This window comes from Corvus hawaiiensis, chromosome 8 (genome assembly GCF_020740725.1).
Source record: "Corvus hawaiiensis isolate bCorHaw1 chromosome 8, bCorHaw1.pri.cur, whole genome shotgun sequence".
In the NCBI taxonomy this organism is placed as follows: domain Eukaryota; kingdom Metazoa; phylum Chordata; class Aves; order Passeriformes; family Corvidae; genus Corvus; species Corvus hawaiiensis.
The window spans coordinates 19,471,108-19,492,073 of NC_063220.1; the positions used below are offsets into that span (position 1 = coordinate 19,471,108).

At 44.1% G+C, this 20,966-nt stretch overlaps 2 protein-coding genes across 4 annotated transcripts in view; both read right to left on the reverse strand.

Moving 5' to 3' along the window:
• Positions 1–14,227, reverse strand: part of SEC31B (SEC31 homolog B, COPII coat complex component) — a 35,329-nt gene extending 21,102 nt beyond the window's left edge. For all 3 annotated transcript variants that reach the window (XM_048310761.1, XM_048310760.1, XM_048310759.1), the window contains exons 1-9: positions 14,135–14,227; positions 9,717–9,805; positions 7,576–7,699; positions 6,581–6,776; positions 5,707–5,802; positions 4,488–4,628; positions 3,864–4,006; positions 3,525–3,624; positions 1,410–1,571 (exon numbers count right to left, since the gene is read on the reverse strand). In XM_048310761.1, the coding sequence (XP_048166718.1) occupies positions 1,410–1,571; positions 3,525–3,624; positions 3,864–4,006; positions 4,488–4,628; positions 5,707–5,802; positions 6,581–6,776; positions 7,576–7,699; positions 9,717–9,795 (1,041 nt within the window). In that variant the 5' untranslated portion in view covers positions 9,796–9,805; positions 14,135–14,227. The remainder of the gene's footprint in view (positions 1–1,409; positions 1,572–3,524; positions 3,625–3,863; positions 4,007–4,487; positions 4,629–5,706; positions 5,803–6,580; positions 6,777–7,575; positions 7,700–9,716; positions 9,806–14,134) is intronic.
• Positions 14,228–16,241: 2,014 nt separating this feature from the next.
• Positions 16,242–20,060, reverse strand: NDUFB8 (NADH:ubiquinone oxidoreductase subunit B8). The gene is made up of 5 exons (XM_048311928.1): positions 19,950–20,060; positions 19,636–19,762; positions 18,912–19,011; positions 17,167–17,322; positions 16,242–16,467 (listed from the first exon to the last, which is right to left on the reverse strand). Exons 1-5 carry the CDS (start codon positions 20,047–20,049, stop codon positions 16,375–16,377), a joined length of 576 nt encoding a protein of 191 aa, XP_048167885.1. The 5' UTR covers positions 20,050–20,060; the 3' UTR covers positions 16,242–16,374.
• Positions 20,061–20,966: the final 906 nt, after the last annotated feature.

Sequence of the window (20,966 nt, forward strand, 5' to 3'; positions counted from 1 at the left end):
CTTTTATAGCTTAGATGAGACTGACGAAATAAAACTTTCTTGTCTAGACAAGAGTCAAAAGTGGCCCCTGAGCCAGATTTCTACATATAGGGAGTCAGTGAACATAGGCACAATGCTGTTCACAAGCACTTTTCATTTTTAACATCATTCGCAGAGATTTGTTGTTTGCTAAAGATAATCCTGCTCAAGTTTGACTGGGCCATAGGAAATAACCTTAAAATTCAGCTAACTAGCACACCCAAAAGGAAGCAACATCAGCCTGATCAAGCTAAGGTTGCCAAACCTTAGAATCACAGGCAATGTTTTGTCTTTCTTCAGGGGAAATCAATTCCAAAGAAAGAATATTTCTTGAAGAACAGCTTATATCCAACAAATCAAACATCCTAAACCTTAAAGAAATAAATATACACAACCAGGCCTGCAACAGAGTTTCTGTCCTGAGACTACTGAATTTGTAAGAGAGAGAACTCTTGGTCACAAACTCCCTGCCACCATAACTGTCATTATCTCCTTCTGCTTGTGTTCTAGCTTGTTATTCAATTTATGCAGGAATTATTTGACACTACTGTTCCCCAGTTTTGAACAGTGGAAGTGCGGTGCATGCACATAAAGAACACAGATAAAGAAAATTCTCCATGGGTTAAATAAATCCTTAATCTCCCACAGCTGTTGCTTGATAAAGTATTTTCGGTCTCTTGCAAATCCTATGAAACTAAACTCAGTCAGCTGTAAATGACTATATAAATAACACTTAAGCCAGCTCATACGTATTCTCTTAAAACCTGTATTGTAAGGCATTTGTTGGCTGGGACAGAGGGAGGGAATTAAAAGACCAGACACAAGATTAAAACTAAAATTTTAGACAGTAGTGACATTTAATCTGTTCAGAGTTTGCTCATCTATTCATTGACTAAGTAATGGGTTTCAGTATCAAAAATATTAACATGCTCCAAGTTGTAGTCAACACACTTGAGGAAAATTGCTAATAGTTGTTTGCAAGCCACTTTATAAAATTATCTTCTAACATAATGAAGAATAATGTATCCTATTAATTAGTATCAATGTATTTAATGTTAACTTAATGACAAGAAAAACTTGTGTGCTGCTTTAATTTTAGTCTAACGGTAATAACAATAAAATAGATCTTAACATCACAACTGCACTTGATCTTGGTTCTCTTTACACACTTTGTCAGAGGCCATGTGGTCACCTTTGGGATTTGGTGGGATTATTAAGCTCCCACACAGGTAGCTTCCGGTTCCCACACCATACAACCATAGGTCCTGGTGCATGGGACAGATTGCATTGCTTAAAAATCACACTGTTACACACGTGTGCCTCTACCACTCTGAGCAGTCACGGGAGAAACTGCCAGTCTGTCAAGGTGTAACACGGTCACAGGACTTCACCTTGTCAGCCTGCGTCCTCTGCTGAGCTTCCAAGTTCCCACCCATAACAGAATAAACGTTGATCCACCCATCGAAAGTGGCAGCAGAGAAGACCGAAGGATTCCTAGGACACCACTGGACATCAAAGCACCACTGACTCCGAATGGGCAACTCATACACCACCTATCATAGCAAGAGAGAAGACAGAAGCACAACACTAATAGCCTCCTGCTTTCCCCGAATTACTTGCCCACAGCAAGCACATCACTTTATTTACATGTCACCATTCCATACAAATCTCTTATTTTTGCTTCTTGAAGGGTGCATTTGCAACCAAATTATAGCACATTGAGTCCAAACAGTTGGAAGTCACAGAAAGCTCATGAAAAACTGGATTCTGACTGTAGAACAAAATCCAAAAGCAAGAAGTCACTTTTGCTCTGCTTCCCAAATACTGCTGAATCAGAGTACTAGAGCATTGTCACATTTTCTGTTAACCAAAGGAGAGACACCAGAAAACAATACAATAAAACCAGAACTCAAGAGGCAAGAATGTGTCAAGAGCAAGAACACATAAACAGAAAGAATAGTGTGGAGTAACAAATGTGACAAGGAAAATAAAGAGCCTAAAGAAAAAAAAAAAGAACAAGAAGAGAGGAATGTAACAGCTGCACATGAACTACGAAGGACATTGCAGCCAACAAGTTTATGGTTCAGCACTCAAAAACCCGAAGTTCAATTCATGGCCCAGTCACAGACTTCCTGCCTGATGTTGGGCAACTCACTAATGCAGCCTTGACTTTAAACCTCTGGTTTGTAAAATAAATATATCTCCTTTACGGTTTATAGGAACAAAGCATAGACAATCACAACTTTGTTTTCTGTGGGAACATGATCTGTATTTTCTTTTCCAGGTACAAGCAAATTAATGTAATTTGCTTATATTAAAATCTACATTGCCAAATAGAAAAACTAACAAACAAATCCTAAAAAACCAAACATTGCCCAAACCCAAAGAAACCAGTACTTCCCTCAAACTTATAAGATCAGCCATTGTGTATAACTGTACTAATCCTTAATACTGCAAACCTTCCCAGCTTTTTCACCTGAAAATTTGCTGTTCATTGGTACCAAGTCAAAAAGAGCCCCCTAACAATCGTTTATACGTGAAAGTCTAATTTGAATTTGGACTCTGGAAATCTACAGCAGCATGCACAAAGATTAGTCAGCCACACTAATTTTTTTTTTTTAACTTTTCCGTTAAAAGACAGTGAAAATACTTTTGTAAAAATTAGGCATCAGGAACATTTTAGAGTCTGATTGTCTTCTAACCACTAGAGATCTAGACAAAGTGAACATCAAATCCCATGAAACTACAACGGCAGCATTTCATGCATTTTAGGAAAATTGATTCATTTTTTTCCTTGCCTCCAAGGCAAAAGTGGTCAGCTGAGGATATTGTCCCATGAAATGAATCTAGCCTGGGGATCCCAGCTGGACTTTGTTCAGTATTGTTAGAGTACTTTCCCCATGCTATCATCAAGATCAACTGCACTGTCCAAAGTTCAGTTTTACCCACGAACTCAGCATTGAATGAATGGGTGTGCATAAAAATTTTTTTAAAAGCCCAGTTTAATTCAGGTGATACCTAAATATACCAAGTATGGTAATTCTCAGATGTGTGACTAGGTAAGCACATACCTGTGAAACCATTTTACTGTAAACAAAGTTTACACACATTATTTAGCTACATTGTTGGCTTCTCAGTGACCCTCTCTAACTTGTTCTCCTTCAAATTTCCTCCCAAAAGAACTTACTACTCTAGGAAAAGGAAAAAGAAGAAACACATGGAAACAGAGAACACTAAAGTATGAGCACAGCAAGAGTAATCATAAATAGTTGAAACTAAATCTTAAATTAATGTTTTCTTCCCTCTATGATCTCTAGACTCAATGAAAACCGATTTCAGCCTGGATATGGACAACACTCATTCACTCCAGACAGAAAGAGTGCAGAAGACATGCTTGAGGGAATTACATTGACACTCCACAAGAATACAGGGAAGGACACAAACACACAGCAAAGCACACAACTCTATAAAGTATACCATGTGTACTGCTAGCTGTGGTTACGTACCTCCCCCATACTTGGGTTCCAGCACAAGATTCGGTTGTCTTTGGCACTACTCAACAGCAGTTCAGGGTCAGCCTGGCACCAAGAAACAGAGAGAACTCCCCTAAAATAGATCAGAAAGAAATCAGTCGTATTTCCTGTACAGACAACTCTGTCACCCAGTCACTAAGAAAGCACCATGCACCCGCACTCAGGCTCAGAAATGCTAGTTCTCATCTCTACCTTCAACCAGATTCATCTGGGAAAGAAAGCAGACCAAGGAGAAAATCATACTTCCCCCCCCAAGTCCAGTCTCCCAGATATCTGACTTGAAAAGATGCAACACAACACGCAAGTCCTCACCTGGTGTGCCCTTCCAGCTGGCTAAGAGGAGAGGTAGCAAAGCGTAAGTCCCATATTTGGATCACTGGCAAACGGTCATCCTCAGAGGAAAGGACTAGCTGGGTTGCAACTTCTGGATGCCAGGCCATTCCTGAGCAATGCATCTAGGGACAAAAATAGCACAGGCTGAAAATTCAGCAAAGCAAGCTGCCAAAAGCATAAATGGCACAGAGCCATGTCATTCTGTACTGAACTTGCCTTGAATGCCTGACATAAACCAAGTCTAGCAATGTCTTGCTCCAGGCAGCAAGTATTTCTACCTTCTCTATACAGCAAAAAAATCCCCACTAACCACACAGAAGTCAAAGTCCAAAGCTGACCTAGGAAGAAAGCTGGGAAGCTTCTCATATATGAGTTGTGAACACTGAAACTGAATGCAAAAGTGCCTGAATTTTAGGAAAAGTAAGGGATCTTGTTGCCCCATTTCATTAGAGAAAGAATAAAATGAGGCCCTACAACTCCAAGAGAACTAGTTCCAACAGCTCCTAGAATAAAACCCCTTATGCCAAGAGTCTGTGCCACTGCTTTGTAGTCACATGTGGCATGTTTTAAGGTAGTTAGAAATGCAGGCTTTTTTCCACTCACTCTGTTGCTGTGGTCACTAACTTTGATGATGGGCTCATTCTTCCTGAGGTCCCAAACCACAGCCTTGCCACTGGGGTGAGCAGAGGACAGGATATGCTGCACCTGCCGATTCCAGGACACCACACTGACGTCCTCATGAGGCTGCCAAGACAGGAAAGGCCACGTCCATTATTCCCAAGCTGAGGGAACATCAATCACAGGAGTCTGCCACTAGCTTAACTAAGGGATTAGAGATTTGATGATACATAGGTTTCTCTCTTCAACTGCTGATCAACTAACTGGAAATACCAGCAGCACTGACCAGAACGACATGGGAAAGTCCTTTACTCAGAGTACAGTGGACAGTAAAATTCTATGAGGGAATGTCACCTGGAAAAGTACCTTTGCATTTTAGAAGCAGGTACTGGATTCTACATCGGCCAAATGTGTTATAAATCACTCCAGAGAGAACTGCAGCTGAGCATATATGTATGTTTCTACCCCAACTTCTTAGATGAACTTAAATGGAAAGATGACCTTGTGCAACATTTCAGGAGTGCAGTGAGATGGAAAACGATGAAGTATTCATGGCTAATTGCTGTTACTGTATCTACTGCAATGCAGGAGATAGGCAAGGAAACAAACAAGAGACTTAATGGAGGAAAATCCTGGCCTGCTTTTAGCCAAGTTTACTATGATTTTTCTACTTTCAGGAGTTGATTGCCCTGAATAATATAATAAGCATCAGAAGATCAGAAACTTCTTCCTCTTCAAACTCTGGAAACATTATCTGGGAGCAATAGCCAAGATGCATTTAATGGCTTGCTGGCTCTGCTAGGGATATGACTTTCATGAGGTATGAAAAGCCTCAGCTGAAGCCTGAAAAAAATTCATTCTTCAGAGAAGGTCCAATAAACCTTCTTAATCCATCATACATGCCCCAACTGGATCACAAGATAAAACTGGTCAGTTACTCGATTCAAATCCACAAAGAGCTTACCCATCTATGCAAAGTGCATCCTTCCAGAACTTGCCAGCCTACCTCCCCTTTACAGCAGTTCTTCCACCCCCAAGCATGAAACCAATCAGTCTCTTCTGATTCATCTTTCTGCTGACAGACATCAAAGTCATTCCCCTTTCACACACTGACTAGGCTGGTATGTGTCCACACACATCTTTTTGTCTTGCCTACTGAGATACAAAACTGCAGGAGTATTGCCCAGAGGAAAAGCTTGTTTACCTGGGATTTAGTCCCTGGAGTCATAGGCACACTGAAATTATTCAAGTCCCAGATGAAAATTTCAGAATCATTGGCTCCGGAAGCCAAGAGATTACTCTGTAAAAGGAAAAGCTCAGCTGAGATTCCTGCTCACAAGGGAAAAGTACAGATTTCTTAAAAATAAGTGGAAGCAAAAACCTCAAAATCTTCCAAAGTGAGATGAGAGCTGTATTTCACAGCCACTGGCAAGTATAAAGGTACTAACTGGATTATAAACCAAGCATGTCTCTGGCCTGCATGCCTTCCACTGTGGCATAGTACGGACACATTTAAAATTTGTTTGTTTTGTTCAGGTGGCTGCTGTTAATCTGATGAAATTCTGCTGCAGGCCTGGAAGCCACCATCTCTGGCCAGCTGAACCTTTGCCCTGCATCCTGGCACCAAGGACATTTCTTCTGAGAAGATGCAGGTTTCTCACAACTGACTGCAGACAATTTTCCATTTGCCTTTGTGCTACCACAAGAACCATGGTCTGTTCACTCCTTGTTTATGTTGCAGTCCCTTCAAGTGTGATCAGAGACCCACTGAATTAAATACCAACTGCACAAATGAAAAAAATAGAAGCTCTAATTTCAAAAGAACAATGGTTTAACATACAACAATATTACAGGACATGTTTTTATAGAGAGGTAAGAGATTTGAACAAGATGACAGGGGAATTCAGTGGCAAAGCTGCGAACAGAACCCAAATCTGAGTCTCAAACCAGCTTTGTGCCACAACTACCATGCCTCTAAATTTAAAAATTATTCTGTCAATTTATAAATCTCTATGCACAAAGGAACGTATTTTCTAACACAGAGGTTAACTTTCCTTTGGTATCTTAATGTTACACACCTGGAAAGGGTTGAAGTCAAGGGCTCGAACAGGACCGGAATGCTTCTCTGTCTGCCCAATGACAGGGTCGCTCTTTGAAGTCAAGATGCGGTGCACACTGTACATTGTCAGGACTCCGTTATCCCCTCCACCAATGAGCACTCCAGAAGACTCCAGAGCCCCATTTCCAAAGTTCCCCCAGATCAGCTTATGAAATCTAAAAAAAGAAGAAAATAAAGCTGGCATAAGCCACGATTTTTGGTGGAAAGCAGGACACCCTCCTCATTACCAAAACTCACATCCATGTTTCAACCTATCAAACATATCCATCAGTCTGCACTTTAAACAATCATCTCCCTTTTAAGAGGACTGTGGCTCTTGCATGCAAAAAAAGGAAATAAGCTTCCTTCCCAAGACTTTTAAAGGGAACTTAAAAAGGAAGAGGTTGTCTCTATTTTTTTGGCTGTTTCATTGTTTGTTTAAAACTGTTAGGACCTCACATGGGATTTGGTGGGTGAAATCCTCTAGCCTACACTTTACTGAAAATTAGTTAAGAGATCTATGTGCCATCATTTCCAGAGCTGTTATCTGAAATATATGCTAACACCCTTTAAAATCCACTAGTTAGAAATCACGGCTGTATTTTACACTGGGTGTAATGTCACTCACACTGATGAGCCTAAGAAACCATCTTGTCTTAAAAAGCTGGAAGGTAAGTTTCACTCTCTATAGCCTCTTCAGTGCAAACTGTTAGTCCCAGCAACTTCACATTATACATAATGTCTCTACTGACTGACTATCATACAAGTAATTTCAGATTTCTGTAACAGTCCAACTGCCCTACTTTTATACCCAATATGATCTGTATCAACAAAAATGTTCCATTTTTGAAGAGAGGTCAATTGATTCAAAAGATCACTTTATATGCTGTAAACATTACCTCCTCCTCTCCTTTCTTGCACCAGAAAACCCTTTCCAGTTTCATTGATTGATACATCAGTACGAGCCTCTAGTACCTGTTTGAGGCAGGAAGTGTTCCTTTCTGCGTCATGTCCAGGGAGGGATCCCTGAAGTCAACCTCAAATATTTCCAAGGTGGCATTTGTACTGAAGGATGCATCCAGTTGTTGGGCAGATGTTCCTAGTAGAAGTACAAGGGCAACACAAGTGGGTATTTTTATCAAAAGCACAAGATACAAAAAGAGCAAGGCACTGAAAACCTGTTCTTCATAGTCACACAACCTTGGTGTTGTAACAGCTCAAAACAGGACATGTCTGAACACCTCAGAAAAAGGAATCAACAATTATGACAACAAATTCGAAAGAAATTAAAAGTTCTTCAGGAGATTCTGGACACCAAGGTTACTGTTGCACAGTTAACTTTCTTTCTTGGGATAGATGTAACTCATGTACCTCCTCCAAGCAGCTATGGCTTTTGATATTAAGTTCTTCTCTAAATTACAACTGCAGTGACATCATAAAATCCAGCTACAATTATGATCCCAAGTACTTCTGCACACTGCTCCTCAACCATGACCACATGTCTTAATCAGACCTTCTAAACCTACTCTACAGCCTAAGTTCAACCTTAACCAACTAAACGTGCCTCAGCAACCCACAGACAGCTAGCAGTCACAAATTGGTGGCTCCCTTCCTTCTCCTTATTCTTACAGAATAAAAGCTAAAAGTTGATTTAACACTGCCTAGTGGGACATTGCCAGGCAAACAGTCCCCCAGTTACCACAGGGATGCTTACAGCACGGAAAGTGCCCAAAGGACTGTTAAAAAGCAGTACAAATTATGAAACAACACAGTTTCTGATGCAAAGCAAACTGAAGCCAAGACCTTTGGTTCAACCAAAACTCTGGCCTTGTTCTCTACAAACTTCCCCAATGCGAATTCTTCAGAGGCTGCAGTTCTTCACACACTGCTCCAATGTGGGTCCCCTCCATGGGGTTGTCTTTCAGAACAGATTGGTCCAGCCTCAGTCCCCCATAGGGTCCCAAGTCCTGCCAGCAAACCTGTTCCAGTGTGGGCTCCTCTCTCCATGGGGCCACAGGACCTACCAGGAGCCTGCTCCAGCGTGGGCTTTCCACAGGGCCATAGCATCCTTTGGCATCCACCTGCTCTAGCATGGTGGATTGTAGCCGTCTAGCTGTTCCACCATGGACCTCCATGGGCTGTGGGGGTGACAGCCTGCCTCACTAAGGTCTTCACCAGGGGCTGCAGGGGGATCTCTGCTCTGGCACCTGAAGCACCTCCGGCCCATGCTTCTGCATGGACCTTGGTGACTGCAGCATTATTTCTCTCACATACTCTCCCTCCTCTCTTGTGCTTCAGTTCCATAGGGCATTTTTTCTCCCTCTTACTGTGTTATCCCAGAGGCACTCCCACTGCCGCTGATGGGCTCAGACAGCCGTGGGTCCGCCTGGAAGCTGGCTGGCATTGGCTCCAGCGGACACAGCGGGAGCCTCTAGCAGCTTCTTACAGAAGCCACCCCAGCTACCAAGCCCTACCATGCAAACCCAACAAAACCACCACAGCTGTCAGCTCCACACAGACAAACTTGCCTGCTGCCAACTCGGTGACTGACTGAGGTTGACTTTCTGCTTCAGGAAATAAAATTTCTGTAAGAATAGTGATTAATTAATAAAATCAACAAAACATAATTTAAGGTTTTGCAGAAGTACTGAAAATGGAATGTTAATCAAAACAGGCAACTTTAGGGAGAAGAGGTTTATAGTATTTGATTGTCAAGCCACATGATAATGACTGAAGACAGACAAATAAAAGTGACCTTAAATGAACATTACTTGAATTAATTTTTTTTTCCCCCACAGGCATAGCAAGTATGTAATGTAGAATAGCAAGCAGCACTGGAGTCCATACAGCCTTAATTACAAATCAGAAATAAAAAAAATCATGTATTCAACCTTTGAAAAATCACTCGCCTTTAAAATGTCAAAGTTGGGCATAGAAGTAATCCTCTACTAGTTACTTGAAAAACACATAAAAGCTGTAATGTTTCTGGTATATTGCTTTTAAGTTTTCCAGAGACTACCAAGGTGGAAACTGTTGAAAGCTAAAACCCATACAACTCTACATAAAATTTCTCTGTGATTCATATTCTAATATTCACAAATTGTGAAGAACTTTACCTGTTGCTAGGTAAATAGGGTGGTTGTTCGCTGGACTCCATGCCTGCACAGCTGTTCGCTCAATTTCTTTTAGCTTCATTTTCTAGACTCCGAAACAAATTTCACACAGTTTAGAACAGAGAGATACAGTTGACATGAAAATGGTCACATCAGAAACAAAATATTCCCCTTATCAAGATGAGAACACATTGCTCTCAAAAGAATGAAGTTAATTGCTACTTCCTGAGGTAGTGAATACAGTTTTACTGGAATGAATCAGGATATTAAAGAAGTCATTAAAAAACACCCCCTACAATCCCACTGTCTGACCTCATATTTTCTTTCATATATATCTCTCTTTTTCATATGTCCCAATAACAGGAGAGTTTCAGAAAAAGGAAGGGGATCTAAATTAAACAACATACTCAAGTCTTCAGTCCAGGCTGGTTTAGATCAGCTGCAGAAATTAATTTAAACAAATGTATTTTGCTCTAGCACTAGTTGCTCTCTCCAAACAAGCTAATCTCAGTATGTACATAAGCAAAAAGGGAGCAGAAGGAATCTCAGGGCAGGCTAAATTCCAAGCAGAAAAGTGACGTGGCAACAGAAAACAAAGTGCAATGCTATAATGTGCCAATTCAGTTAATGTACTTTGTTCTTACTCCCGTGAAAAACAAAAGGAAAAAAATGATTTGACTTTCTCTTTGAGCCAGCAAATGGTAGAAGGTGAGAAGTAATCCACAAGTAACTACTGAGTTTCAATCTCAGCACTGCTGACAGCAATTCTTTTTATTTACTCAGGATAGATCAAGTGACACCTGTAAAATGGGAACAAAATTCCCCATGTCTCCAGATAGAGATTAGTCGGCCAACAATGTAGCAGGTTAACTGAAAATCAAACATCAACAGCAGGCAGCTGGGAGGCTGCAAAACTGAGTATAAATAAAATTGAATACAATACAAACAATTCTTTTTCTGCATAGGATCCCATTCTTGCTGAGGAGAAAGCACCCAGCACCTCTCCATCGCTGACCACAAACTGACCTTCTAAGCATCGTAAGTGATGTGTGGACATAGCATTCACAGGCTAGTGGTGTCACTCTCATGAGCAGTTCCTAAACTTTTCGAGCTTGGCTGCACTGCAGTCTTTTAACTCTAGCTAAACAGAACTGTACGCTCAGATGGTATCATGCTGAATGAAGCAAAACTGTCAGCAGGCAGCACAGCAAAACCCTCTGCATCTTGTCAGCTTGCTGTGATTAACCTCTCCTGGTTACTTGACACTGCGTAAACCACAACCTGCATCACATGGCCCTCTGTTCAGATGCAGGGCTTATAACAAACTACGGCCTCCTGAGGTCCACACAAGGGAAGTTTGGTCAGCATTACTTCTTGGGCTTGGACCTCCCAGCTAATAATTCTACACCTCTTCTTAGGGTTTCTTCTCCCCCACCAGTCAGTTAAGGACATCCCCTCTCTCTTGCCCATGTACTATTAGTATATGCTGATTGACTAGAATCTATTTAATGCTTTTTAGCGTTAGTCTGCAGCAGTGTCTCCCAAAGCTCAAACTGCCAACTGCTATTCTCACATTAAGCTTATCCCAACTTAGTTAAGGCCCAACAGACTCTGAACAGTTAAAAAAGTGCAACTATTTCTTCATGCCCCAAAGGAACAGAGTTGGTAAGGTCATCTCATCACCATAACAAAACTCTAAAGCTTACTTTCCAATCTTCCAGTAGACACTTTGTGGAGTATTCATTAGTGGTCCACCACATTCTCTCTGCAGTGCATCTCTCAAGATTTTCCAGAACCTACTCATGTCTCCTGTACTACTGCAGGAACCCTGTCCAGGTCTTCTCCCTTCACTGGCAGAGGGGAATGAAAATATCCCCAGAAGTCAGGTGAATCTGCTAGCAACAGTCTATTGCACAAGGTTCTACCTGACTCCACCAGTGTGGAGGGCAGGACAGCTGGTATGTTCCTTACCAGTCCCTTTCTTGCCTCTTCCTCCTCCAGCTACAATCCATCAGTTGTAGGAGCTGGCTGTACACTCAGACCTCACTGTTTCTTGACTTTTGAGAGGGCAACTTCCCTGTGAACATTAACAGACAATGGCCAAGAGACCTCTTCCCTATAGGAAATTAACTGGTAAGGAATCAGTGAAGAGTGCAACCATCGCAAACTTGGGTAAATGGTACAAGCTCCCCCTCCTTACCTCTGTGCTGGACTGACTGCATGGGTGAAATAATTTACATTTAATGAGCAAATAAAGATAAGCTGCAAAACTTGTGTGGAACAGTATTAATCAATTGTTTGGATTCTCTTGTCAATAGAGTGTTTTACGTAAGAAAGTCAATTACTGCATCATTACTGTTCTCTTTTCACAAACTTAAGTCAGGACAGAATGTGAAGGTAAAGTGTCTTGGTCATGGTAACCCACCCAAATGGAGGAAAGCAAACAATACTCCATTTAGAGTGGCTCAATGTCAACAGAACAACTGGAAGTGCTGGATCATAGGTATTGAACAGGTTCCCTGTGTCCCTGGCCCTAAAGGCACACCAGCAGTAGTTCCAACACTTGAGAAGGCCCACAGAGGGTGCATAAGAAGCCAAAAGATCACAGTATCACACCATCTCTTAAGAACATCCGAGCAGTTCGCGTCCACTGCAAATGAGGATCTGCAGAGATACAGCAGCATCTCCTTCTTAAGTCAGTGAGATTTGAGTTTGCAAGGGGAAAATAAAAAAGCCTGATTTAAGTCTTACTTTTAGAGAAGTGATCCTTCTATACACTGTGCGTGTCTGGATCCAAGAGAGGACTCATAATCCTTAACGCGGGGAAAAAGCCCTTCTTTAGCAAACTCCTGCAGCTGCCTGAGAAAAACTTGCAAGCATTGAACTCTTCCACAATAGAATTTTTAAGGAGAGGTTGCCACCTGCTGTCGTCTCTCAAAATAGCATCTAAGACTTCCAAGAAAGCTCATGCTTTTCTCGGGACCTCTAATTAATTAATCAGGACAATTCCTCATCGTTCTTCTACAGACATCCATCCGATTACAGATCTAATATATTAATGCATCTCAGCCCCAAAGGTTTCCCCAGCCATGGCTTCCTGCACAGACATTAAAGGGTAACAGGCTGCAAAGCAAAACCTGACAAGTCAGAGCACACCTCACTACTGAGAAATGGAGAGCAGGCAGCTAAACAGTGAAAATTCCCAAATCACAATAGACCATGCAAACAATGCTGTTAGAGGCAAAAATTCCTCACCTTTGCTAACCTGAAATACTTACAGCTTTACAGTACATTATAATAAGACTATGGTTGTTGTATGAGCTAACTGACCCTCAAAGCTGTCCTGATTATTATCCGTAATAGCACTCTAGAGAGGCCTTCTCTCTCTTGCACCACCCCAATACTGTCAATCAGAATTCCCCTCCCACTGACTTTCCCAGTCCTCCTCCTGCCTCTGGACACCCAACCATTCCTCTCTGAACAGTTCCTGCTGATATTGGACTTCCAGCATTGCACACAATGGACCTGATAGGCTGACCTCCCCCCAGTTAGCTAAAAGTGAAACTTGGGCAGAACAAAAAGATTTGTCCAAGGTCACCCGGGTGACAAGCAGCCACCCCAAGACCTGAAAAACACCCCTCAACCATGACACAATGGTTAAGACACAAACTGTCCCTACAGTTTTCACATCCCAGTGTCAATTTAAAATCTCTGTACTGCCCCTTCCGCTTGCATTGTTCTGACACCCTCCTTCCACAGCTCCCCAACACCCTATAGCCAAGCTGTTCTCGTATGTGCTTATTATAAACCCCGATTACAGAAAGCACAGAGACACTCAGCTAATCTCAGCTAATCACTGGTGTGTTCAAGGCGGGGTTGTTGCAGGGCAGGGCTCAGCACATTCCTCCATGACAGCTCCCATGGTATGTAAAGAAACTTCTTGTGCTCTGCGCAGTTTCAGAAGCTGTTGCCCACTACACAGTGCTGCTCAGATGGCAGTGCACACGCGTCTCACGTGTGTTTGTCTGCACAACAGCATTACACGGTGGGATGGTGAAAAAGAGCAAGGGTCTAGGAGGAAAGCGTTAACCTCGGACACGGGTGTCAGACACAGGCTCTGGGCTACGCCAGAGGCCTCTCCGCGGCCCAGGTCACACAGCTGAGCTCCCTCGGCCGTTCCCCGCCCGCTGCCTGCCGGCCGGCGGAGAACAAACGGTGCCATGGGACCTGGGAGCGGAGTCTCGACAGCGAGACGGGCAGGGCAGCACAGCAGCCCTGTGCTGGGGGGACAGGGGCGCGGCAGGGCAGGGGCAGCCCCCGGCCCCTGCCCCGGCTCGGTGTCCGCGCGGCCGGGCCGGGGCGGGCCAGGCCAGGCCGGGCCGGGTCGGGCCGGGCCGGGTCGGGGGGCGGGCGGCCCTTACCGGTTGGCTGCCTTGCCTCCCGCGCCGCTCGCTCCCGCAGCCCGGCGCTCCGACGGTGGCCGCGGGGAGCCCAGAACGCCGCCCGCCCCACCGCACCGCGCCTGCGCGGGGCCGGCCCCGGAACCCCGCCCCGCTGCCCCTCAGCAGCGGCCGCGGCGGGGCCCGGCGCTCCCGGGCAGCTTTCCTGTCAGATACCTGAACCGGCTCCGTCCACCGCTCCTGGATGGTTCACGCCGGAGGCCAAGGACACCACAGCTGGAGCCGGGCTCTGCTGCGGCTGCCGTCACCCCCCTCAGAAGAACTTTGCCATAGCTACAAATTTAATGAATCCTGAGGGCGTGAAGAAGGGAATGTGTTTTTCTAAAAGTATTTTAACTGCCGGGAAAAAATATGCAGAACGACCCAGGCCTTCTTCCCTTATAGCTCTCCTGCTTTAAGAAAAGAATGCCTACATTACAAACCCCATTTTTAAGGATTTGTGAGCCCTATTATCTGCCCAACCCATTGTGCCTTCCCCATGAAGAAAACCGTAATTCAATTACCATTTAGAAGAAACTGGGATTGGAAGTCCACAAAGGGGGCAGCAGCAGAGAGCACTGGAATGCTGCATAATGAGCCAGATGGGCCGAGACCTGCCTCAGTGCAAGTGCTGCACTATCACACACACCAAGGCAGGGTTCCTATCACTGCTCTGATCACCTTCATTCTACTTGAAGACTCTTACAGCTCTCGTAACATTGTATATAGTGCTGCCATCTAAGTGCTGTGGATGGTAATTCTCGGCTAAAGTATCCCTACGGAGTGTTTTATCCTGCAAAACAGAATTGAGTCTTAAGGTCCCCATAGCTCAAAAAACCACTTAAATACCCTTCTGGGATAAAACATCATTGACTATAATTTAAAAGGAAGCATTTCTGCAACAAGAAGAAAAGGTGACAGCTTACAAAAGCTATGAGAAATGTTGATTGTTGAGCACCTCCAAAGGAGTTAAAAATATTTAGGTGCAAATAAAACTATGTCCTAGCATTCAATCCCATAACTCCCTTGAACATACATCCTTACAGAAAGCCCTACACAAAAATCAAGCCAACAGTCCCTTTAGAATTTGGGGTTTAAAATCTTTACAGACGGGAAAACCATGAATCAGTGTCTTCATATACCTACTTCTTTTAAAGTACAAAACTATGAGCCATGACAGGGTGCTGAGAGCAGACCACAGCATCCAGTTTATAGGAAGCACCTACAGCGGCCCAAGCTCTCAGCTTTCCATGATCATACACTCCTGCAACTAAACAGTGGGGTCTAAGGCATAGAACAGCAAAGTTGAGAACACTCACTGTGAATCAGTACTAGAGGTACTGTCTCCTCCAGTAACAAGAGGGAAAAAAACCATATGTTAGAGTGAAGCTGGACAAATCTAGGAGCTTAATATAACTGTATCTATAACTTTCCCAAGCAAACTGTTGCTGAAGCTATAGGTCCAAGACCAGCGGTTTGCAGCACAACAGTCAGACTTCATGGGTCAGATATAAGTCCAGGCTAGGTGGATGAACTCAGGCCATAAAAGAACGATTATGGGCACCTGTGCACTTGGATCAAAGCAGGTCTGGCCAGAGCTGAACATGCTCATTAGCCTTTTTGTACCGCTGCTGTCCACACAGCTCTGCTGTCAGCTTCAAGCTACACACTGCAAGGCTCTGTGCCTCACGAGTGCTTCCTACTGGTTGTGCAAACTTGAGAGGGCATCTAGACCAGGAAGAGATCAAAGTCAACTACCAGTAAGGGCAGACAGTTATCCACACAAGACTCCAAAGGACTGGCACTTGCCAATCTGTTTCTGCCTGTTGTTTCACAGTATACGGTGACACTCCAGTTCAACTCCCAGCAGCACATGCATTAAACACCTCGGTAACAGGCAGTATTGCCCACATAAACAGGCACAGTTGAGGAATGTTTGTGCACAAGGTACATAAATGACCAGCAGTCCTAGGTCTGCACTCGTAACTTTGCCCCACAGATACTATCCCATTTAGAAAAATGGCAAAGGTCACTCAGCTTCATTAGCTATAATTCAGCCTTCTCAAACCAACAGAAGACAACTAGCACAGTAGGTGTCATTGATATATTTCACTGCAGTCAGCAGTTGAACATTGAAGAGCAAGTGTTAACATCTGCCCACGAACACTAGAGAAGATTCCTTCCCCAGCAGAACTGACGGAAATGTAGCACTCGAACAACTTTCAAATTTCATAGTGTATCACCGCTGGTGGCTTCTTACTGGGGTCTCCTCCTTTCTCCAGATACAGGTCATCGAAGGGATATTGCTTCGGTCCCTACAAGGAGATACAAAGAGTGGCAAATTCACCACATTCACCAAATAAGGGTAAGAGGAAAATGTCTCTCCACATCCCACCCCCACCAAAATGAAGGCTTGTCATTTATGACCTAAATTTCTATTTCTTAAGTGCTTCAGCTAAAATATTAGAGTGTGAGGAAAGTAAATTCAGAAATAGGGGGTTCCTTGCATAAACTATTTTGTTTAACAGAAATATCAAGGCAGTCTTGCTTTTAATTTTAATCAACAGTTTATCTCACAGCATGAGGATAATATATTGCAAAAGCTGTTTGTGTATTCAGACTCATTTTTCAAGAGCACATTCCCCAAATGATACAGCTCATGAGATATAACTAAAAACACTGGACAAGAGAAGAGTTAAAGCATCTCACTTGAGTAGACGCATGCACAGGGAAGGAGAGTACCTAGACCAAAGATGGGATATTGTAAGAAGCATAGTTAAAATTAGTTCCCCTGTGAACAGGGACTGCTCACTATGAAGCAGAATCTGTGAGCTGAGCCAGGCCAGTCAAGAGAGCAACTCAGGCCACAGGACATCCCTTGGCCCATCCACTGCCAGCAGCAGAGTTCTGCATTCACACCCATCACTCATCTTCAGCAAAACCACTCTTATGGGCATGGGCAATGACAAGAAACACTGCTACTTTTCCTCCCTTTACTCTTAGGTTTCACTCACCACAGGCCTGTAGGATGGGTAGATCGCTCCAAGACCAAACATGATCAGCATTATGCTCAAAAAGATAAAGAAGTGTTTGCTCATGGTGTGCCAGGGAACGACAGTGGAGGACGTATCAACCCGGTTCCGAATGTACATGTCAAAGTCCCAGTGCATCTAAAGAACAGAGGAAAACAACTGCACATTTACCAACAGTGGTCAAGCTGCTTTTTTCAAGGGAAGCAGCACACTACAGCATTCACAAAACTGCCAGAAGCTGTTTCATCTCCACCTCAAAAGTGAAGATAAAGCCACAGAGGAGGTACATGGTTTACCTATAGTCACAAAAAATGATTGCTTACAGTAAAACTCAAAAGACTCTACATTTCATCCTATGCTTATACCAGGCAACATGCTTAAACATAGGATAGCAGCAGGTTTTATTTCTATGCATAATCATTCCACCTCAGCTTTGCTCCCCAGGACCATTGGAAAGGTATGGTATAAATTGCAACCCTCATTAATGGAAGCTCAGTCACATACCCAAACAGAAGTAGTGCTATTTCAAACAAAGAAGCAGCTACCCGACACTTGGAAGCCGGTCTCTCAAAACAGGTAGAGGATCTGCTGCTGTTACTCCAGGACAAGAGCAAGGCTGGTAGCAAGCTAATACCCTTCCTGATGGAAGCAAAAGGGCATTTAAGCTTCAGCCTTGAAGTATAAATAGGAAAGTCTCAAGCATGTTCTGCCTACAGTCTCCTTTCACATTAATAAATGCAGAGAACGTACTAATTTGCAGCTCAAGTACTGCCTCCAGATTCCCAGCTCTAGCTCCCCCAGAGACATTTCCTATCAAACCCAGAGCCAGACTGAGCAGAAATCAAAGCTGTCTAAACAGAGGCATCTGCTGACACCTGAAATACACTAGTACATTCCTCTTGGTTCCCAACTGCCAATGCCACGTGCAAGGGCTTGTACACAAGTCTTCCTGCAGCAAGCACTACAACGCAGAATCAACATGGGGTTTTTTCATGTGCTTTTATAGTCATTACAACATGCCTTTTTCTGTGGTACACATGTTGAAATGCTCTGACACGGTTTTACTACAATATATTAAGCACACGTACTTAAGTGAACTCTTCCTTTTAGTAAAGAGATCACAAGTCAATTACCAAGCTCAGTAACTGCAGTCACATTGCAGTCATTCACAAAAAGACCATGCACTAAGAGAAGAGCTACTCCTGAAAGGAATTTGAGGAACTTAGATTTTCAAAGCTAACATATATGATCTATACACATTTGTCTTAAGGACATTTTGCAAACTTCCTTTAGAAAGAGAACATCCTTATTTGTAGCCTACCTCAAAAAAGCCCTGGAGTAATAAAGCAACAGTAGCTATTTCCATTGCACTAAAAGGACTTTATTCAAACGGTGGCTTCTTTGCTAAACAATTCTGAACCACACTCTCATACTGAGTCCAATCAGGCAAATAAAATTACTCCTGCAGGGAAAGTTAAGTTTGTAAAGTCTCCCTTCTCGTATGTAATAAGTTAACTGTCCTCAGCACTTTCACAGTATTTACCTAGATGGCCACAGCCTAACTTTGCCTTCAACTGACTATCCCTGCTTGCACAGGCAACACACACCTGCACTGGTGACGAAACTACACAAAGGATTCAACAGAAAGCACTAACAAGATGTGCATGTTAGAATTTAGTAACAGTAGCACTGGTGAGCAACTTGAGAAGTGGTACTAGCATTCCTACCGGCTCTCCCCAGTTATGCCTCATGTCTGGCTGGTCCCACTGGTACCAGGGGTCTCTCTCGTATTGAGACTTATTAGGGAGCATGGGATAGTCACCATACCTATGAGAAACAAACAAAACACCAAATAAAGAAACGTGTACTAATTTAGATACAATTTGTAGGAGACACTAAAAGACAGGCCTATACAAATAGAACGATTAAACATTACTTTGTTTTTATAGATTTTATGCATACACATTTTTGAAATGCATTAAAACAACTAGCACAACAATAATTACCTTGATACCAATCACCATAACAAATGGCATTCCGCAAACTGGCCTTTTTGGGCTATACTAGATGAAAGAAAACACAAGCTTAACTAAAATATGGAACCCTAGTTATCCTGGCACATGTCAAAGTATTCCCCAACATTTAAACATCTCCTGTAACACTATAGAGACGGCTTTCAGTTCATCCCACTTAGCCTTGCACTACAACAGCATATGAAGTCTCTCATATTTCTCTCCTGAAGTCTCTCGTGTTTCATTCACACAGGCCTCTAACTCATTCCATTCGTTCCTATTTTAAAACACTGAAGTGGCTTCAAAGCTCTAAGCTCACAGAACAGCAAAGCCAGGGCATTCACCAGGGACTGCCAGCCTACAGCACCTCCCCACAAAGCCAGGAGCTGCTGGCCCCGGCCCGCTCCCAGCTGCGGAACAACGGCACCACCCAGCTCACCCCAAGCCGTCGTCGGGGTAGGGCTGATAGTCCTCCACCCGCATGTTGTACTTCTTCGCAGCGGCTGCCCGCTCCTCCGGAGTCCGCGGATACGGCCCGGGCATCATGTCCTTGGACATCTCCGAGGCTGCAGGAGAGCAACGCGGCAGGATGGGCGCGGGCCCCGCCGGCAGCGGCAGCGGCAGCGGCAGCCGCAGCCAGGCCGGGGAGGTCGCGCCGCCCTCTCGCCCCGATCCCGCAGCCACCGGCCCGCCGCCCCAGACACCCCTACCCGGCCGCCGGCCCCTCGCTCCAGCCTCCGCCTTCCCTCTCACCCGCCCGCGCCCCGGAAGGCGCCGCCAGGGCGGCCCGGGCCACCCGGAGCCCGACAGCGGCCCGGCGCCAGAGGACACCGCGGAGAGCGCCCGCCGCCATCGCCCCAGCGCGCAGACGCGGCCGCCGGCGGCACGGCGGGGCGGGGCCGGCGGGGGGCGCGGCCGCCCGGGGCTGTCTCCGCTGCGGGCAGCGGTCCCCGCCGGGGCATGAGTTATCTGGCCGCTGTTATTGTAATGCTGACACGAGGTTAATGGACGGAGAAGGCATCGGTGCTCTGTCTGCCATCGTCTGAAGCGGGACAATGGAAATTTATGGCAGGTACTGCCTTCCAGACGCGGGGAGCCTCCTGCGGAGCAGCCGGATCGATGCTCAGTCGGATCGATGCCGTGCCCGGCGGCGTTATGCAAATCGCCTTCTTTGTATCAGTATCAATATTATTAAAGTCAATACCCAAATGGAATCGTCTTATCTCCATGGAGCCAGGGGAAGGTGGACCGCAGAAATGGCATGTTAATTTAGCAATGTGATTCTTCAAATGTAAGCAATGTATTATTGTAAATAAAATCAATATGAGCATTAAAGGATTTTGCAGTTTACTTCATTATGTAAACTCTGTGGTAGTTGAACTCATTTTCCTTCAGTTATTCACATCAGCCGTAATGGGTAACGTCTCTATAAAGATTTACATTATAAACCTTTGCAGCTCGAAAACTATCACAGACGATTTGTCATTAAAGCCATTCCTTCTAATAACAACATTAATTGTAAACCTAATAATTGAATGAAGATAGTGATGAACCACAAAAATATATGAGATACAGCATGCCTGAGATGGGGGCTTTGTTGCAGACAAAGAACAGGATCCTTTCACTTATCCCAAAGAAAGGCCTACTGATGTCATTTTAGGGATGGTGTCTTAATTCAGCCAACTCTCTTACAAACGAGTATGCAGTGAAGTTACTCCATTATCTAATAAAGTTATTAACCCAAGAGTCCAACCTTCCACTGCAGATGCT

Coding starts and splice junctions, on each gene's coding strand:
- NDUFB8 (XM_048311928.1), bottom strand. CDS start 20,049: ATGGCGGCGGGCGCTCTCCGCGGTGTCCTCTGGCGCCGGGCCGCTGTC. Junction 19,763..19,949: donor GCCTTCCGGGGCGCGGGCGG/GTGAGAGGGAAG, acceptor GCTCTCCTGCAG/CCTCGGAGATGTCCAAGGAC. Junction 17,323..18,911: donor GGCATAACTGGGGAGAGCCG/GTAGGAATGCTA, acceptor TCTGTTCTTTAG/ATGCACTGGGACTTTGACAT.